The sequence below is a fragment of the Podarcis cretensis genome, assembly GCF_951804945.1.
Source record: "Podarcis cretensis genome assembly, chromosome: 2".
NCBI lineage: Eukaryota > Metazoa > Chordata > Lepidosauria > Squamata > Lacertidae > Podarcis > Podarcis cretensis.
Genome location: NC_137171.1, coordinates 123,688,802 through 123,709,232, shown reverse-complemented (window position 1 = coordinate 123,709,232; position 20,431 = coordinate 123,688,802). Strand labels below are relative to the sequence as shown.

Here is a 20,431-nt window from a genome sequence, read left to right as displayed (position 1 = left end):
AGTTTTTGGAGGAGGAAAAGAAGAAAAAAAATATTCTGAATCTTAGAAGCCCGAACAGCAAGAGGGATCGCTGCACAGTGAAAGCAGCAATCCCTCTTGCTGTTCTGGCTTCTGGGATAGCTGCGCAGCCTGCATTCGCTCCATAAGACGCACACACATTTCCCCTTACATTTTAGGAGGGAAAAAGTGAGTCTTATAGAGCAAAAAATATGGTATTTGCTCCGGGTGGTGGCTGGAATCCTTCCTTTATTCCGCAGGGACCCGCAGGCTCTGCCCGACGAGCTGCCTCACACCTAGATTTTTCCTTAACAGACTATATTTTGGAAAAATATATGAATGAATTAATATGCCCCACAAATAACCCAGAGATGCATTTTAAATAAAAGCACACATTCTACTCATGTAAAAACACGCTGATTCCTGGAATATCCGCGGGCTGGATTTAGAAGGCAATTGGGCCAGATCTGGTGCTTAGTTTGCAAACCCATGGTTTAAAGGAAGCACATATATTTTTATTTAAATCATAGTAATAGCTTCTAAATTTGCATCTGTGCTCATAAATTTGTACTAGACAATAATTTCCATCCTGCCCTGTTTCCAATTGTAACCAGAGCCTTTTTCTGTTCCTCTATAGCTTGGCTTCCACTTAAACCTACGTTGCTTATCTCACTGCCAGCCAAGGCAAATACGAGCGTGATCAGTTATCAGATTAATTCTGTAATTTCAAAGGAAGATAAATGTCAAAAAAAGCAGAAAATAGCGTAATTTTTACATAACTTTTTTATCTATAGGATTTTATTAAGGCGGTTCATAATACAATAAAACACTAATCTAGACAAAGGAGAATAGGTGACTATCAAACAGCTGCCAGCACGACAAAGATAATTATGCGGTGATTTAGGATAGCAAAGGCCGAATCCTCGTATCACACTCTCCCTTTGAAGATAGAGAGATTAAACAGGATTAACCTCACTTGCACTGAAGGAGCAGTTCATCACACAGAGGCAAGGAGTTTTTTTCTGGATGTGGAGGAGTAACTCAGAGAGAGGAATTGCTATTGGTCCCAAACACAGCATACTAGCTCTTAAGGTTAGCTTTTAGGGCATCAGGTGAGCAAAACCTCCCTTTTAATTATTTTTGAGACTGGCACTAATTACGACTGAGGTGGTCCATCTACCTATTAACTGTCACTCAGAGTGCAAATTGGCTGCTGGCGTTTTCTGAACGTTTTCCAGGTCAAAGAATCATTCCCCCCCCCAATCATTCCCCCCACCTCCACTTTTAACCCAATTGTACAAATTATTTCCAAATAGCTACAATTTTGTTTAAGTGGTTTCCTGCACGCCGTACTTGATGGATCCTTGTGATCCAATATCAGTGGTACCTCAGAAGCAATCCGTTCTGGAAGGACATTCGACTTCCGAAACATTCGACTTCTGATTGGGTCTTGCAATCGGAAGAGACAATTGGAAGCTGTTTGTCCCCTTGCAAGATGTTTGGCTTCCGAAAATTGTTCAAAAACTGGAACACATACTTCCGGGTTTTTGTCATTTGGGAGCTGAAATGTTTGACTATGGAAGTGTTCAACTTCCGAGGCACCACTGTACTGTGTTCCATATTCTTATTTACTTCTGATTACATTCCATTTTACAAAATTATCACTTAGTCAACAGCTGCACTCAATGAATCATAGAATCATAGAGTTGGAAGAGACCACAAGGGCCATCAGGTCCAACCCCCTGCCAAGCAGGAAACACCATCAGAGCACTCCTGACATATGGTTGTCAAGCCTCTGCTTAAAGACCTCCAAAGAAGGAGACTCCACCACACTCCTTGGCAGCAAATTCCACTGTCGAACAGCTCTTATTGTCAGGAAGTTCTTCCTTAAAGTTTAGGTGGAATCTTCTTTCTTGTAGTTTGGATCCATTGCACCGTGTCCGCTTCTCTGGAGCAGCAGAAAACAACCTTTCTCCCTCCTCTATGTGACATCCTTTTATATATTTGAACATGGCTATCATATCACCCCTTAACCTCCTCTTCTCCAGGCTAAACATGCCCAGCTCCCTTAGCCGTTCCTCATAAGGCATCGTTTCCAGGCCTTTGACCATTTTGGTTGCCCTCCTCTGGACACGTTCCAGTTTCTCAGTGTCCTTCTTGAACTGTGGTGCCCAGAACTGGACACAGTACTCCAGGTGAGGTCTGACAGTACTCCAGGTGAGGTCTGACTAGTTTTAACTTCATTGGTTTTATATCTCTGCTGCTGCTGAATGAATGAATGAATCTTTATTTGTATCAGCCACCGGCCAAAGCAATAAAACAAACAGTACGATATACAAAGAATAAAGATAAAAAGTCAATTATATAAAATACATTTTGGGATTTTGAATCAATAGTCAAATGGTGGATCTTAATCTAATTGCCCCAGCTAAAAAGCTTGCAAACTTTGCTGTCACCTGCTCATCTTGGTCTGCTGAGAGAAAGGACACTGTGACAGCGGCTGGGAGCCCCGGAATGGACAATAAAATAGGGGTGATAACCTCACTCTTTAAATCTTTATAAAGAGCGCAAACCAGAAGGACATGCACCACTGATTTGGTACTGCCATCTCCACAGGGACATAACCGTTTTTCGTGTGGAATTTGTTGGAATTGTCCCTCAAGTACAACCGAAGGCAGTATATTCAATCTTGTGAGAGTAAATGTGTGTCCATATTTTATAATTGCTAAGTTATGCAGATACGGTGCAGGAGAGTCAAAATGGGCATATCTCTGCTTCTGATGTTTTTCCTACTGCAACTTTGGGCTGCATTTTTCTCCCAATGTTGTCGTTCCAGCGGACCTGAAGTCACAAGTCCCGTCCTTCTCAGCTCAGCTCCCCCTCCATCCCACTTCCAGATAAACAACAGGACTCTGCTTTCAGTTGATCAACAACTTTCAAACATTCACCATTTTCTTGCTTTGAGTGGAAGGGAAGGGTTTCTCTCTCCAAGCATTCGGGGTCCACATTCCCTTCCACTGCTTTTCACGTGCCCTTGAGAAATTCCCCTTGCCTCCATGATAGCATTTTACTGTTTAGCCCAGGCATGGCCAAACTTGGCCCTTCAGATCTTTTGGGACTACAATCGTTATCATCCCTGACCACTGGTTCTGTTAGCTAGGGATGATGGGAGTTGTAGTCAATGTCCCTCCTCTTAAAAATAGGTTGCCAACACCTCCACACTGTTTTTTCTGTCTGTGTGTGGGGGGGTGAAAAATCTAGTTTCCCAACAACATCCGTCGAATCAACAAGGTTCTCCCCACCTTCACTCCTTTAAAACCACACACAGTTTAAATCTTCTTTTAAATGTCAAAGTCTGGCGATTCCCTTGCTGCGAGAAGCCACATTACAGGGAACCAGGCAGAGGGCCTTCTCGGTAGTGGCACCCGCCCTGTGGAACACCCTCCCACCAGATGTCAGAGAAAAATAACTACCAAACCTTTAGAGGACATCTGAAGGCAGCCCTGTTTAGGGAAGCTTTTAATGTTTAATAGGTTATTGTATTTTAGTGTTTTGTTGGAAGCTGCCCAGAGTGGCTGGGGAAACCCAGCCAGTTGGGCAGAGTATAAATAATAAATTATTATAATTATTAAAGTACACAGTACATCAAACCATCTACGCTTGTATCTCTTTAAACTTGTATTTGGAGAGGCTTGTCAAATCATAAACGTAGGGAGTTCCAGTAATGTGCAGCTGGATAGTGCAAAGTTCTAGTGTCCATATATCCTCCAGCGCACGCCATTACTTAATACCAATTAAAATCCACATAAGGAGAACGTCTGCTTTTGATGGCAGTCCGAGGGGGTTGCAAAGGTGATGACTCAACACCTCCATCTGCCCCCTTGCTGATCTGCGCGGGAGCGAGCCGTTGAGGCGACCGGGGGGGTCAGCCTGCCCCCTCGCACCCCAGGAGATTTCCAGGAATTATTAAACCCTTTCTTTCCCAAGAAGGTACGTTTTATCACATGTGGTGGAATTGTAAAATAATAAAAAATTATTAGGAAAGATTTCTAACGAAATGTAAAGAATGTTTAAGATAACCTTTCCTAAAAGACCAGAAGCCTTTTTGTTATGTACTATAGGTCAAGACTTGCCAAAAGTGTGGGAAAAACTATTTATGTACGCCACCGAACTGTTTGCCACATTCTAAGCATTTATATGGTTTCTCCCATGTGAGTTCTTCTATGAGAAGGCAGGCTAGATCTACAGGCAAATCTCTTTCCACACTCAAAACATCTATATGGTTTCACCCGTGTGAATTCTTTGATGACATTTAAGCTGTGAGCTGTGAGTGAAGCTCTTTCCACACTCAAAACAGGTATATGGTTTCACCCCTGTGTGAATTCTTTGATGACATTCAAGGCTTGAGCTGTGAGTGAAGCTCTTTCCACACTCAAAACATGCATACGGTTTTTCACCTTTGTGAGTTTTTTGATGTGATGTGAGGCTTGTACCCTGGCTGAAGCTCTTTCCACACTCAAAGCACTTATAGGGCTTCTCTCCTGTATGGATTCTGCGATGGCAAACAAGGTATGTGCAGTTACTAAAGCTCTTTCCACATGTCACACATTTATATGGTTTTTCCCCTGTATGGATTCGCTCATGCACTTTAAGGTGTGAACTCTGACTGAAGCTCTTCCCACACTCAAAGCATTTATACGGCTTCTCACCAGTGTGAGTTCTCTTATGTGAACTAAGGTGTGAACTCTGGCTGAAGCACTTTCCACATTCCAAGCATTTATATGGTTTCGCCCCTGTGTGGGTTCTCTTATGTGAAGTAAGGCTAGCACTGTGAGCAAAGCTCCTTCCGCAGTCCAAACATTTATAAGATTTCTCCCCAGTGTGAATTCTTTGATGCGATGTAAGACTTGAGCTGTGAGCGAAGCTCATTCCGCACTCCAAACATTTATACGGCTTCTCCCCTGTGTGGATTTTTTGATGCGATGCAAGGCTTGAGCTTTGACAGAAGGTCTTTCCACAGTCAAAACAGGTATACGGTTTCTCCCCTGTGTGAATTTTTTGATGATATACAAGGCCTGAGCTGCTAGTGAAGGCCTTTCCACACTCTAGACAGGCATATGGTTTCTTCCCTGTGTGAATGTTTTGATGTACTATAAGCTGTGAGCGGCGAAAGAAGCCTTTTCCACATTCCAAGCATTTATAGGGTTTCCCCGGCCTGTGAATTTCATAATGTCTACTGCAGGAGCTGCTACGATGAAAGCCCTTTCCACACTCCGAGCATATGAACGGTTTTTCTCCTGTGTGGATTCGCTCGTGTTCAGTAAGTTGTGAATGCTTACGGAAGCTCTTTGCACACTCCAAGCATTTATGGGCTTTCTCTTCCGTGTGGATTCTGCAATGTGAGTTGAGGGCAGATTTGCTTCTGAACGCTTTGCCACACAATGGGCACTGATTTGTTTTCTCTCCTTGGCGGTGTTTCTCCTGAACTGGGATTCGCTGGCTGTCATCAGGCTGTGTAAGAATGCCTTTATCATGCCCGGTTGCTTCTGATGAGACCCAGGAACAATGACTGTCCTGTCCACCGCCTGCAGAAACTAAGAGAAGATCCTAATTAAGAGTGTAATCCCCATTACAATCTCAGCAAGGCTTGGAAGTCCCTCACGGCTGGTTGCTGCAAAATGCAACTGTGTGCCTTGCTGAGAAGGAGTCTTTTCAGTCCCACATCCCCCAATGGCAGCAGCTGCCAGGCAGCCTCCAGGCCCCCATCAAGGTGTTCCCCTTTGAGCTGCTGTTTTACGTTTATTATGCTCTTATTAGTATGTTTGAGGAGCAAGAGCGCCTTTGCCATTATCAGACAGACGGCACTGGCCCATACTGGCCAGTGATGTTTCCCTCACCCAACAAAGCCTTTTGGTGGCAGCTGGGACAGTCATGAGTTCGTGGCTCTTTTGCAAACCAAGGACAAGTCACAGCGAGCTGCCTTTATACATCTGCTGGGCAGAAATGGACCAGAGCTGAAGGCCACCCCAGGGCCAAGTTCCTAACATTAGGCATTGCTCTTTAGTTCTAATCTCCAACATCTTCAGGGGGACAAAGCAAAGGAAGGGTTTCTAATTAGGTCAAACTCTCTCCGGTGGCATCTTTCTCTCTCCCTGTTGCTAATAAACACATTATAATATTATTTCCAGAATGCCTATTAATTGTGAGATGATTGTGGGCCTTTGATATGTTCCATTGAGTGGGGGGTGGGACTGATTCAACATCTCAGCTAAGCTCCTACAAAGAAAGCTTGCAGGAGAGATGCTGTGAAAATGGACACAAATTGTCATCCCAGTGGGTCAAATCAATCCTGGATGAACCATAAAATTGTAGAGTTGGAAGGGACCATGAGGGCCATCTACTCGAACCCCCTTCAATGCAGCGATCTTTCGTCCAAGGTGGGGCTACCAACGAGGCTGTGGGAGCCTCCCCATGTGTGGAGCTCCCACTCACAGTTTCCATGGTAAAAGTGGGGTGTCTTTCTCCTGAACCCCACCAGAGAAGAAACCTGGAGTCATGCCTAAAAGAAGATCTTCTTCACACCACCATTAAAAACATTCCTTTCCTGCCTATCTTTAATCTCTGCCAGCCAGGAGCTCTGGCCCTGCAGCCTTCCTCGTTTTCTTGCAAGGGGAACTTCCTCAGTCCCAGCATCCCTCCATGTCCCCATCTCCATTCCCTGCAACTCACCAGATGTCTCTGAGGGTCCTGGGAGGGAACATTCAAAGGTTGTGGGGAGGGATGCAGGAGACAGCCGGACCAGGTCAACCGTCCATCTTCCTCCTTCCATCCTCTCTTGGATTGTAGATCTCAGAAACTGCAGGTTCGAGGGAGGAAGGGAGGGAGAAGAAGAAGAGGAGGAGTTTGGATTTGATATCCCGCTTTATCACTACCCGAAGGAGTCTCAAAGTGGCTAACATTCTCCTTTCCCTTCCTCCCCCACAACAAACACTCTGTGAGGTGAGTGGGGCTGAGAGACTTCAGAGAAGTGTGACTAGCCCAAGGTCACCCAGCAGCTGCATGTGGAGGAGCGGAGATGCGAACCCGGTTCCCCAGATTACAAGTCTACCGCTCTTAACCACTGCACCACACTGGAGATAGAAACAAAGGCAGCCTCAGAGGGCCTGCAGGTATTTTCCCACCCATCGTATTTTGTTGGTGAAAGATAAGCCTGCCTAGGTGTGGAGCTCCCACTTACAGCCTCCATGATAAAAGAGGAGTGTCCCCACTCCTGAACCCCACCATGTGAGGAAAGTGGAGTCACGCCTGAAAGAGGATCTTCTACCCCCCATCATTAAAAACATTCCTTTTTTGGCTTCCTTCTTTCTCTGCCAGCCTGGAGCTGTGACAGGGTTGACCCCCCCCCACTTCCTCCCTCTCCCCCCCCCAGCCCCACTTTAAGGGAAGGGGCTGTAGCTCAAGGGCAGAGCATCTCCTCAGCAGGCAGAAAGTCCCCAATACAAGACCCCCCCTTTGGTCTAATCCTGCCCTCTCTACTCGACCCCTTTTTCTCCAAAACATCCATGCCTCCCTCCTCCTCTCCCCAGAGCCACCCTGCCCCCTTTCCTTTTTTGGGGGGGGGGTTTCCTACCCCAGCCTACAACTCCCTCCTCCCCCCCCCGCCTCGCCTTCTTGCCTTGCTCTCCCCCTGGGGCGCCCCTGCACCCCTCGAAGTCCTTTGCTCTCCCCACAGCTCTTTCGGGGCTCAAATGTGGGGTGCAGCCCCATGCATGCTCCTCTCCCGGAGGGCTTCTCTCCTGCAAAGGAGCTGCTCTGGCACAGGAGCCCCCTTTCCCCCCACCCCCCAAATATATCCCTCTTTTTCCTACCTTGCAGAAGGCACAGTCTTCCGCGCTGCAGACTCTCCTCCCTCGCAGCTGTTCAAATGTGTCAAATGGAGGAGGAAGTGACGCTTTTCCTCTCCCCCAGGAAGTTCTCTCTAGCAATATAATCGCTGCCTTTAACCCTTGAAGAGCCAGTGTCCCCCTTCACCCTCCACCCCCACCCCAAACTGTAAGGTGCTGGGGACATTGCGGATTCTGCTTCTTAAAGGTAAAGGTAAAGGTACCCCTGCCCGTACGGGCCAGTCTTGACAGACTCTGGGGTTGTGCGCCCATCTCACTCAAGAGGCCGGGGGCCAGCGCTGTCCGGAGACACTTCCGGGTCACGTGGCCAGCGTGACATCGCTGCTCTGGCGAGCCAGAGCCGCACACGGAAACGCCGTTTACCTTCCCGCTGGTAAGCGGTCCCTATTTATCTACTTGCACCTGGAGGTGCTTTCGAACTGCTAGGTTGGCAGGCGCTGGGACCGAGCAGCGGGAGCGCACCCCGCCGCAGGGATTCGAACCGCCGACCTTTCGATCGGCAAGTCCTAGGCGCTGAGGCTTTAACCCACAGCGCCACCTGCGTCCCCTTAAAGTGTCACCTGCGTCACCTGGTACCCCATAAAGTAGGCTTGCTACCTTTCTTCTGGCGAAATACAGGGCGGTTGGGGGGTGATTCCTCCCACCCCCCAATTTGTTGCTGAACCGACTTCCAAGCAATCCATTGCAATCTGTCACAGCCCCATCTTGCATTTCTCTCTCATCATCATCCTTCCAACAATTTCCTCCATCGCCTCTCCAACCATTTCATTTGTTCAACAGAACTTTCCCTCCAGTTGACAGAAGAGAATCCTTTGAAACCCAGCTTGGAGTGTAGAATGACTTTCCCCAGTCTTCAGGTTAAATATGCTATAAAGGCTGTCAATTTAGGGTGCTTCCTAACCAAGTTGGATTTGTGAAAGTTTTATTTATGGCTGAGTAATACATGCACTTTATTGGTAACTGTTGGGCTGATTATAATTATTTTCTCGCCTAATCTTGTTTTCAGTTAATAAATAGGTTCTCAAATTGTATTTCTGTTCTATACAAAACAATAGCTCAGCTCTTGCAGAGTTCCTATCACCTGTATGCTTTTATTTAAAAGAAATATTTCCATTTTATTTACTGCATTCCAGCTCAGCCCCTGGCCTCTCAAGATCTTCCCTCCAAAACTTCGGAGGGGCTCCTCTCCACTCCCACCGGTTGCCCCCCATGGCTTTGCTCACCTCTGCAGGTTTGCCAGCTATGCCCCCTTTTGGACAGAGGTGACTTGGCATCTGCACTCCAGGCTCTGGCAAGTTCCAGGCTGAATAATTGCAATGTCTTCTATATGGGGCTTCCCTGAAAGATGACTCAGAAACTTCCATGGGTCCAGATTACTGGCTGGGGTTAATTCCAACTCTGGTATAAATCCAGAGACCTTGTTAATCCACTTGAACCACATACGGCTTCTGAGTAAATGGTGAATGTCATATCCTTGAGACCACAAGCCATTCCTTCAGATACACTTTCCTCCCCTCCTTCCTCTCTCCCCATATTCACACACAGGTACACAGGGATGGTTTATTGTGAATTTATTCCTTAAACCATTAACGTCCATAGTATCTGCATTTTTGTACTTTTTATCATTCTGCATATAAATATTCTACATTGAATAAACAACTACAGTGGTACCTCGGGTTAAGAACTTAATTTGTTCTGGAGATCTGTTCTTAACCTGAAACTGTTCTTAACCTGAGGTACCACTTTAGCTAATGGGGCCTCCCGCTGCCGCCGCCACACGATTTCTGTTCTCATCCTGAAGCTAAGTTCTTAACCTGAGGTACTATTTCTGAGTTAGCGGAGTCTGTAACCTGAAGCGTCTGTAACCCGAGGTACCACTGTATTTTTTTTAAAGGCAGTTATCTTCACTTTCTTCCTAAAACAGAGCTGTTTATTGCTTTAATTCTGCCCTGTTCCAAAAGTTTCCATTAGAGGAAAAGCTATGAAGAATTTGCATGACTAGGAAGTGCATTAAGATTTTCAAAACTTAGGGGAACTCAATTTCCCCCTTCCCTTTTTTAAAAAAGATAAACCAATATGGTTAAGAATATAGCATTTTTACTTATTCTATACAGATAGAGGCTGATGGTGTTAATCTGAATTAATTGACCTGCTTGTAACTAACAATATGTTGGAATGTTGCTTCAAGGCATTGCTTCCTCCACGGGTTTATAAGCGAAGAATTTTATTATTTCTGAGTATGCATGTGTTTTTGTGCATGTGCATTTATAGTATACCTGATTATATTCCACCTTTCCACTGAAAGGTAATTACAACAGCACACATGTAACAGAATGTATTACTCTGACCCCCATAATAATGCTCAAATATCATGCTTTAATCCATCTAGAAGTTACAAGGAAAAGGTGGGACACACCTGGAGGAAAGAAAGGAAATGCATCATTACCAACTACAATCAAATTACGCAACTGCTACTAAACAAAAGCGATGAATCCTGGCCCTCTTTCAATAACTGTTTTGCAGGATCTGACCCCAGGTCCATGGAAGGGCACCTTCTCATATTCAAGAGCACCAGCCAGAAACCTGCAGAAGTTCAGAAGCAGCACATGATGCTCAGGCCTGTCCCTGCTTTTCCACACAACATGCTTCCTTAGATAAGTGTGACCATATTAGGCCATCCTTTGGTCTGTTTTCAAGGATGAGATGAGCAAGAGTGGTGGAGACTGCCACTCCAATAGGCTTCAGAGAGGGGGAAGAGGAAGGGAGTATGGACCTAGATTTGTGGTGGTTTTAGATGGGACACACCCCAGAAGGAAGGAAGGAGCTGGGAAATAGTGGAACAACAGGAGCAAGATAGCAGGTGCTCCAGCCCTGAATAGAAACAGGAGTCTGTTGTGTTAGAAGTATCACAGCAGCCAAGCGACACGATGTCTCTAGTATACTGGAGTCCCCTCCTTCCCCTACAACCAGGCGTGCCCTTCGTGTCACAGAGCAGAAAGCCAAACAGAGAGATTCCATTAGCGGCCCCATGTAGACAACAGGAAGGGACTCAAGGCCAGGAAGTAACTGCTGGGGGCAGGAACACTCACTCTAGGCAGCAGCTCAGGTTTTTGAGGACGTACATTCCATGTTTCTGTGTGTTTTTGTTGATTTAAATGAAAGAAGCAAAAGAAGCTCACAGCACCACTGATTTTTTTTTAATAAAGATTTTTTTATTAAGATTTTAAAGGTTACAAAAAAATAAGAAGATATAGATAACAATCGAAAAAGGGGAAAAAAGACAATACATAAAAAAGCAAACATCATCAAAAAAAGAAAATACAGAAAAAGGAAAAAAAAATCAAACCTTTACATCACATTATTTTCATTCACTTACTTCCTTGACCTCCTCACACCTCCCATTTTTGTATTCTAATTCAATTAAATATTCCAGCAAATCTTTTCCAACTTTGTTTCTAACTTACTGTATACTATAATATTGCATTCTCTTCTTTCACCAATTCATTTTTACTTGATTCTTTATATCTTTTCTGCTAGAACCACATAATTTTTTCCCCCAACATCTTTCTAACATTCCTTAATTTTACAATATTTCTGAAGATAAACTTTAAATTTCTTCCACTCTTCTTCCACTGACTCTTCTCCTTGCTCTCGGATTGTGCCAGTCATCTCAGCCAGTTCCATAAAGTCCATCACCTTCATCTGCCATTCTTCCCGGGTGGGTAGATTTTGTATTTTCCAATACTTTGCGATGAGCATTCTTGCTGCTGTTGTGGCGTACATAAAAAAAGTTCTATCCTCCTTTCGCACCAATTGGCTGACCATGCCCAAGAGAAAGGCCTCTGGTTTCTTCTGGAAGGTATATTTAAATACCTTTTTCATTTCATTATAGATCATCTCCCAAAAGGTCTTAATCTTTGGGCATGTCCACCAAAGGAGAAAGAATGTACCTTCACTCTCTTTACATTTCCAACATTTATTATCGGGCAAGTGGTAAATTTTTGCAAGGCTGACTGGTGTCATGTACCACCTGTAAATCATTTTCATTATATTCTCTCTTAAGGCACTACATGCCGTAAACTTCATACCTGTGGTCCATAACTGTTCCCAGTCAGCCATCATAATGTTATGTCCAACATCTTGTGCCCATTTAATCATTGCAGATTTAACCGTTTCATCCAATGTATTCCATTTCAACAGCAAGTTATACATTCTTGACAAATTCTTAGTTTTAGGGTCTAACAATTCTGTTTCCAATTTTGATTTTTCCACCTGAAAACCAATTTTCTTATCCAAATTATAAGCCTTCCTTATTTGATAATAATGAAGCCAGTCTCGTACTTTGTTTTTTAGTTTGTCAAAGCTCTGCAATTTTAATCTGTTTCCTTCTTGTTCCAAAATTTCCCAATATTTTGGCCAATTTGTCTCCATATTAAGTTTTTTCTGAGCCTTTGCTTCCATTGGTGACAACAACCTTGGAGTTTTATTTTCAAGCAAATCCTTATATCTTATCCAAACACTGAACAGTGCTTTCTTAACAATATGGTTTTTAAACGCTTTATGTGCTTTGACCTTGTCATACCACAGATATGCATGCCACCCAAATACATTATTAAAACCCTCTAAATCCAAAATGTCTGTGTTTTCAAGAAGCAGCCATTCTCTCAGCCAGCAAAAAGCGGCTGATTCATAATAAAGCTTCAAGTCTGGCAGGGCAAACCCCCCTCTTTCTTTAGCGTCACTTAATATCTTAAATTTTATTCGGGGCTTCTTGCCCTGCCAGACAAATCTAGAAATATCTCTCTGCCACTTCTTGAAACAGCCCATCTTGTCCAAAATTTTCAACGTTTGAAACAAATACAACATCCTTGGCAATACATTCATCTTTATCACAGCAATACGGCCTAGCAATGATAACTTCAAATTTGACCATATCTCTAGATCCTTTTTCACTTCCATCCAACATTTTTCATAGTTATCTTTAAATAAATTCACATTCTTAGCAGTCATATTAACCCCCATATATTTCACTTTCTTAACTAATGTTAATCCTGTCTCCTTCTGAAACCTCTCTTTCTCAATCTCTGTTAGATTTTTCTCTAACACCTTAGTTTTCAGCTTATTCAGCTTAAATCCCGCAACCCGACCAAATTCTTGAATTAATTGCAATACTCTTTTAGTACTGGATTCTGGCTCCTGTAATGTCAAGACTAAGTCATCAGCGAATGCTTTCAATTTATACGGTTTAGCTCCGACCTGTATACCTTTAACCAATTGGTCCTTTCTAATCATATTGAGCAGAACCTCCAGGACCGAGATAAAAAGCAATGGGGAGATTGGGCAGCCCTGTCGTGTTCCTTTCTCAATCTTAAACTCTTCTGTAACTACATTATTCACAATTAATTTAGCTTTTTGTTCTGAGTAAATTGCACCTATACCGTTTTCAAATCCTTGGCCTACCCCCATTCCCTGTAAATTTTTCTTCATAAAGCTCCAAAAAATGTTGTCAGAGGCTTTCTCCGCATCCACAAATATAAAAACTGCTTTAGTGTTAATATTTATTTAAATGAAAGAAGCGAAAGAAGCTCTCAGCATCACTGATTTCACCAGGCAAGCCAGCCAGCCCTGTAGTTGACGGCACCTTCGTGACAGCAGGTGTACGATTTCTCCCATGTGAAATCTTGTATGAATTCCATTAAGTTTAGCAACAGCGGTGCTCTAATTAAAATGCTTTCTGAATTACAAGCACCTAAATATATTTCCTCGATTCGCTTATGCAAAATGAGTTGTGAAATCTGACCAAATTTTTCCCCACATTCCTAGCATAATATGGTTTATGCCATGTGAGTTCTTTTATGAGAAGTAAGCGTAGATCCCTGTGCAAATCTCTTTCCACACTCCAAACATTTATATGGTTTCTCCCCTGTGTGAATTCTTTGGTGCGATGTAAGGCTTGTGCTGCAGGGACGCAGGTGGCGCTGTGGGTTAAAGCCTCAGCGCCTAGGGCTTGCCGATCGAAAGGTCGGCGGTTCGAATCCCTGCGGCGGGGTGCGCTCCCGCTGTTTGGTCCCAGCGCCTGCCAACCTAGCAGTTCGAAAGCACCTCCGGGTGAAAGTAGATAAATAGGGACCGCTTACCAGCGGGAAGGTAAACGGCGTTTCCGTGTGCGGCTCTGGCTCTGGCCAGAGCAGCGATGTCACGCTGGCCACGTGACCCGGAAGTGTCGCCGGACAGCGCTGGCCCCTGGCCTCTTAAGTGAGATGGGCGCACAACCCCAGAGTCTGTCAAGACTGGCCCGTACGGGCAGGGATACCTTTACCTTTACCTAAGGCTTGTGCTGTGACTGAAGTTCTTTCCACACTCAAAACATGCATACGGTTTTTCACCTTTGTGAGTTTTTTGATGTAATGTAAGGCTTGTACCCTGGCTGAAGCTCTTTCCACACTCAAAGCACTTATATGGCTTCTCTCCTGTATGGATTCTGCGATGGCAAACAAGGTGTGTGCAGTTACTAAAGCTCTTTCCACATGTCACACATTTATATGGTTTTTCCCCTGTATGGATTCGCTCATGCACAGTAAGGTGTGAACTCTGACTGAAGCTCTTCCCACACTCAAAGCATTTATACGGCTTCTCACCCGTGTGAGTTCTCTTGTGTGAACTAAGGTGTGAACTCTGGCTGAAGCTCTTTCCACATTCCAAGCATTTATATGGTTTGTCCCCTGTGTGGGTTCTCTTATGTGAAGTAAGGGTAGCACTGTGAGCAAAGCTCCTTCCGCACTCCGAACATTTATAAGATTTCTCTCCTGTGTGACTTCTTTGGTGCGATATAAGACTTGAGCCGTGAGCGAAGCTCATTCCGCACTCCAAACATTTATACGGCTTCTCCCCGTGTGGATTTTGTTATGTGATGCAAGGCTTGAGCTGTGACAGAAGGTCTTTCCACAGTCAAAACAGGTATATGGTTTCTCCTCCCTGTGGATTTTTTGATGTGATTTAAGGCTTCTGCTAGGGACGCGGGTGGCGCTGTGGGTAAAAGCCTCAGCGCCTAGGGCTTGCCGATCGAAAGGTTGGCGGTTCGAATCCCCGCGGCGGGGTGCGCTCCCGCTGCTCGGTCCCAGCGCCTGCCAACCTAGCAGTTCGAAAGCACCCCCGGGGTGCAAGTAGATAAATAGGGACCACTTACTGGTGGGAAGGTAAACGGCGTTTCCGTGTGCTGCGCTGGCTCGCCAGATGCAGCTTTGTCACGCTGGCCACGTGACCCGGAAGTGTCTCCGGACAGCGCTGGCCCCTGGCCTCTTGAGTGAGATGGGCGCACAACCCCAGAGTCTGTCAAGACTGGCCCGTACGGGCAGGGGTACCTTTACCTTTACCTTTTAAGGCTTCTGCTGCGACTGAAGCTCTTTCCACACTCAAAGCACCTATATGATTTTTCCCTGCTGTGGACTTCCTGATGTATTTTAAGGTTTGAGTGGCGCTTGAAACTCTTTCCACATTCTAGGCATTGGTATGATTCCTGTCCTGCGTGAATTCTTTCATGTGATTTTAGGCCTGAGCTGTCACTGAAGCTCTTTCCACACACCAAGCATTTACACAGTGTCTCCTCGGAGTGGATTCTGCAGTGTGGGCTGAGGCTCGATTTACCTTTGAACGTTTTGCCACTATCATTTGTTCTTTTCGCTTCATGCTTATTTCTTTCTGATGAGCCCCGAGAACCATTACTGTCCTGGTCATCACCTGCTAAAATTAAGGGAAAACAGCAAACATTAAAAACTTCCCAATACAGGGCTGCCTTCAGATGTCTTCTAAAAGCTACGTAGTTCTTTATCTCCTTGACATCTGCAGGGAGGGTTTTCCACAGGGCTGGTTCCACTACTTCACTTCTTACTGTGACGAAACCAGCAGCAGACCCTCAGAGTTGGACCTCAGTGTCCGGGCAGAACGATGGAAGTGGAGATGCTCATTCAGGTCTACAGGGCCGAAGCCGTTTAGGGCTTTAAAGGTCAGCACCAACGCTTTGAATAATGCTCAGAAACATACTCTGAGCCAATGTAGAGCCTTTAAGGCCGGCGTTATATGCTCCTGGCAACTGCTCCCAGTCACCAGTTGAGCTGCCGCTTTCTGGATTAATTGTAGTTTCCGAGTCACCTTCAAAGGCACCCCCACCTAGAGCGCATTGTAGCGATCCAAACGGGAGATAACCATAGCATGTATCACAGTCTGTGTGCAGGTAGGGTCTTAGCCTGTGTACCAGATGGAGCTGGTAGACAGCAGCCCCAAAACTCTGACTATGCCCATGTCACCATTAAAAAACATTCATCTCCTTTCTTTCTACCTTTTATCTCTGCTAGCCCAAAGCTCTTGCCCTGCAGCCTTACTCGTTTTCTTGCCAGGGGAGCTTCCTCAACCCCAACATCTCCACAGGCCCCCACCTCCATTCCCTGAGACTCACCAGATCTCTCTGAGGGTCCTGGGAGAGAACAGTCAGAGGTGGTGCGAGACAGCCTGACCAGGTCAACTGTCCATCTTCCCCCTTCCATCCGTGCTAGGTCTGCAGGAGAATAATAATAATAATAATAATAATAATAATAATAATAATAATATTTGTATCCTGGCCTCTCCAGCCAAGGCAGGGCCCAGAGTGGTAACATGGTAAAACATGGTAAAACATCAAATATTAAAAACTGCCCAATACAGGACTGCCTTCAGATGTCTTCTAAAAGTTACGTAGTTCTTTATCTCCTTGACAAGGGAGGGCGTTCCACAGGGAGGGGGCCACCACTGAGAAGGCCCTGTCCCTAGTTCCCTGTAACTTCGCTTCTGGCAACCAGCAGAAGTCCCTTAGAGCTGGACCTCTGTGTCTAGGGTTGAGCAATGGGGGTGGAAAGACTCCTACAGGTCTACAGGGCCGAGGCCATTTAGGGCTTTAAAGGTCAGCACAAATACTTTGAATTGTGCTTGGAAACGTACTGGGAGCCAGTGAAGATCCTTTAGGACCGGTGTTATAAGCTCCTGGCAGTCGCTCCCAGTCACTAGTCTAGCTGCCACATTCTGGATAAATTGTAATTTCTGAGTCACCTTTAAAGGTAAACCCAACTAGAGTGCATTGCAGTAGTCCAAGCGGGAGATAACTTGAATATGCACCACTCTGTCTGGGCAGACAGTCTATGGGCAGGGAGGGTCTCAGCCTGTGACCCAGATGGAGCTGGTAGACAGCTGCCCTGGACACAGAACTTACCTGCGCCTCCATGGTAAAACATTAGAAATACTTAACTAACTGACCAATCACACCGGTTATGCCCCCCCCCCCAACAAAAATCCTGCACCCATTTCAGCATTGAGAAACATTCCTTTCCTTTTCTACCTTTTATCTCACACAGCCCAGAACTCTGGCCCCGCAGCCTTCTTAGTTTTCTTGCCAGGGGGGCTTCCTCACCCCCCCGCAACATCTCCATAGGCCCCCATCTCCATTCCCTGCAACTGACCAGAACCCACTGCAGATCCTGGGAGGGAGCATTCAAAGGTTTTGGGAGACAGCCTGGCCAGGTCAACCATCCATCTTCCCCCTTCCATCCGTGCTAGGTCTGCAGGAGAATAATAATAATAATAATAATAATAATAATAATAGTTTTTGTATCCTGCCCTCTCCGGCCAAGGCAGGGCCCAGAGTGGCTAACATCATAAAAACAACACAATATGCATAAAAACAGATACCAATTAATTAAAATACATCTTAAAATTAATTCAGACAAGTTAATATCTAAGCAGTTGGCAATTATCAGGTTGGAATTGAGAGTGGTTAATACTTGCCAGGACTAACTGTTTCCACTGATCATACAAGGACCTGTGAGCGGGTTGGGGGCCTCCTTTGGGCTTGTTTTATACAAAGGAAAGTAAGTCAAACTCCATCCTGCCCAAAGGCCTGGCGGAACTGCTCCATCTTGCAGGCCCTGCGGAAAGGTGTCAAACCCCGCAGGGCCCTGATCTCTTGTGGGAGAGCGGTCCACCAGGCCGGGGCCACGGCTGAAAAGGCCCTGGCTCTAGTCAAGGCCAGTCTAATTTCCCTGGGGCCCGGGATCTTCAAGGTGTTGTTATTAGCAGAAAGAGGGTGAAAGAGGATCAGCCTCTTTCATCCTTCCTGAGGAGCTCAGAAGCCTAAAGAAGCTACAGGTTCCTTGGGAGGGAGGGAGAAGTAAAAGGAGCCTCAGAGAAGCTGCAGGGATTCCTCTGCCCTAGATATTCTCCAGCCCCTGCAGAAGCCCGAATGGGGCATATATGTAAAATTTATTTCCCTGCCATCTGGTTGGGTTTCCCCAGCCACCCTGAGCAGCTAACAGCATATGGGAAAACAGAACAAAACTGTTGGAATTCTGCTTCGGTCAGAGGAATGTGCCACTCTCCAGGCACCGGCTGAATTCCTTTTGACCTCCCCCTGCGACTCCCGGCAGGTAAACAGGCGAGGTCTGTAATTGGCGATTTTTCCCAGACTGTGAGAAAAACACACCACTGCTTCTCTCTCCTCCCTGTTACCCCCAGGGAGGGGAAACAGACTCAGACAGAAATGTATCTACATGCTTTTATTCCTGTCCTTAGCAGCCATACAGATAAAGATGTCTGCACTCTCTTTCAACAACAGCAGAGAGAAAAATAACTCCACCCATGTACATCCTGTACAGGTCATATGACACACACTGAGCTAACGTCCGGTGCTCAGTACGGAGAATGAACTGCCCCTTTCTTGCCATGGTAAAAACAGAATACAGGCAACAAACCAATCAACAACAACAACAATAACAATAGCAGTAATAAACGGTTTACAGTTATACCCAAATTAAAATAACCACTACCCCAAATAAACATTTAACCAACACCAACTCGACGAAAGCAAAACAGAGGAACCCAAACGAGAACTGTTTTAAACGTTATAAAACATTTTTGCCATTTGCCCCCAGCCCAAGAGTAGTTCCAGCAATGTCCCAGTGGCCTCCCAGGAGCCTCTCTTGGCTGTTCAAGGTGAGTCTGGGCTCTGCCCCCCTGGCCAGGTGGAAATGGGCCTTGCAGCAGGGAGCAGGTTTTCCTTCCAGCCCCCAGGGCATGGTAGGCATAGTAGTGACCTGAAAGTAGACGGTAAGGAGGCTGTGGAAGCCTCATTATGCGTGGAGCTCCCAGTCACAGTTTCCATGGTAAAAGTGGGGTGTCTTCCTCCTGACCCCCACCAGAGAAGAAAGGAGTCATGCCTGAAAATGAATCTTCTGCACATCACCATTAAATCATTCCTTCCCTTTGTTTTTACCTTTTATCTCTGCCAGTCCAGAGCTCTGGCCCAGCAGCCTTCCTCGTTTTCTTGCCAGGGGAGCTTCTTCACCCCCCCACATCTCCCAAGGTCCCCATCTCCATTCCCTGCAACTCACCAGATCTCTTTGAGGGTCCTGGGAGGGAAAGCTTGGAGGCCGTTGGGAGGAATGCAGGAGACAACCTGACCAGGTCCACCGTCCACCTTCCTCCTTCCATCCCCGCTAGGATTGCGGGATCAGCTTCTTCTCTCATTCCTGAGGAGCTCAGAAGCTGCAGGTTCCTGGGACGGAGGGAGGAAGAAGCAAGGGCAGCCTCAGAGGCCCTGCAGCCATTTTCCCACCCAAGATATTTTCTTGGTGAATGATAAGCCTGCCTGGGTGTGGAGCTCCCCATTTGCAGCTTCCATGGTAAAAGAGGAGTGTCCCCGCTCCTGAACCCCACCATGCGAGGAAAGTGGAGTCATGCCTGAAAGAGGATCTTCTTCCCCCCAACATTCATTTCCTTTCCTGGCTTCCTTCTTTCTCTGCCAGCCTGGAGCTGTGACAGGGCTGCCCCCCCCACTTCCTCCCTCTCCCCCCCCAGCCCCACTTTAAGGGAAGGGGCTGTAGCTCAAGGGCAGAGCATCTCCTTAGCAGAAAGACCCCCCCCTTTGGTCTAATCCTGCCCTCTCTACCCAGCACCGACCCCTTTCTCTCCAAAACATCCATGCCTCCCTCCTCCTCTCCCCAGAGCCACCCTGCCCCCTTTCCTTTGGGGGGGGGGTTCCTACCCCACCCTACAACTCCCTCCCTCCCCCCCCCCCGCCTCGCCTTCTTGCCTTGCTCTCCCCCTGGGGCGCCCCTGCAGCCCTCGAGGTCCTTTGCTCTCCCCGCAGCTCTTTCGGGGCTCAAATGTGGGGTGCAGCCCCATGCATGCTCCTCTCCTGGGGGGCTTCTCTCCTGCAAAGGAGCTGCTCTGGCACGGGAGCCCCCTCCCCCTCCGCCCTAAAAATATATCCCTCTTTTTCCTACCTTGCAAAAGGCACAGTCTTCCGCGCTGCAGAATCCCCTCCCTCGCAGCTTTTCAAATGTAACAAACGTGGGAGGAAGTGACGCTTCCCCTCTTCCCCAGGAAGTCCTCTCTAGCAATATAATCGCTGCCTTTAACCCTTGAAGAGCCAGCGTCTCTCTGTCCCCTCCCCCCGCCCCCTCCCTTGGAGGGGGGCGCGCTCTCCTTTTTCTTCCTGCATTTCCAGG

The 20,431-nt window shown here is 46.3% G+C and overlaps 1 protein-coding gene across 4 annotated transcripts; it reads right to left on the bottom strand.

Moving 5' to 3' along the window:
* Positions 1-2,228: 2,228 nt before the first annotated feature.
* On the bottom strand, positions 2,229-20,339 carry LOC307208534 (uncharacterized protein). 4 transcript variants are annotated; one of them, XM_079963203.1, is made up of 5 exons: positions 20,207-20,339; positions 19,313-19,476; positions 16,354-16,452; positions 6,727-6,831; positions 2,229-5,591 (listed from the first exon to the last, which is right to left on the bottom strand). In XM_079963203.1, the coding sequence occupies exons 2-5, from the start codon at positions 19,446-19,448 to the stop codon at positions 4,273-4,275; spliced, it is 1,659 nt and encodes a 552-aa protein (XP_079819329.1). In that variant the 5' UTR covers positions 19,449-19,476; positions 20,207-20,339; the 3' UTR covers positions 2,229-4,272. The 4 variants fall into 4 exon arrangements, with proteins under 4 accessions (XP_079819329.1, XP_079819331.1, XP_079819330.1 ...); XM_079963205.1 differs by lacking the exon at positions 19,313-19,476; XM_079963204.1 differs by lacking the exon at positions 20,207-20,339 and having other exon boundaries at positions 19,195-19,436.
* Positions 20,340-20,431: the final 92 nt, after the last annotated feature.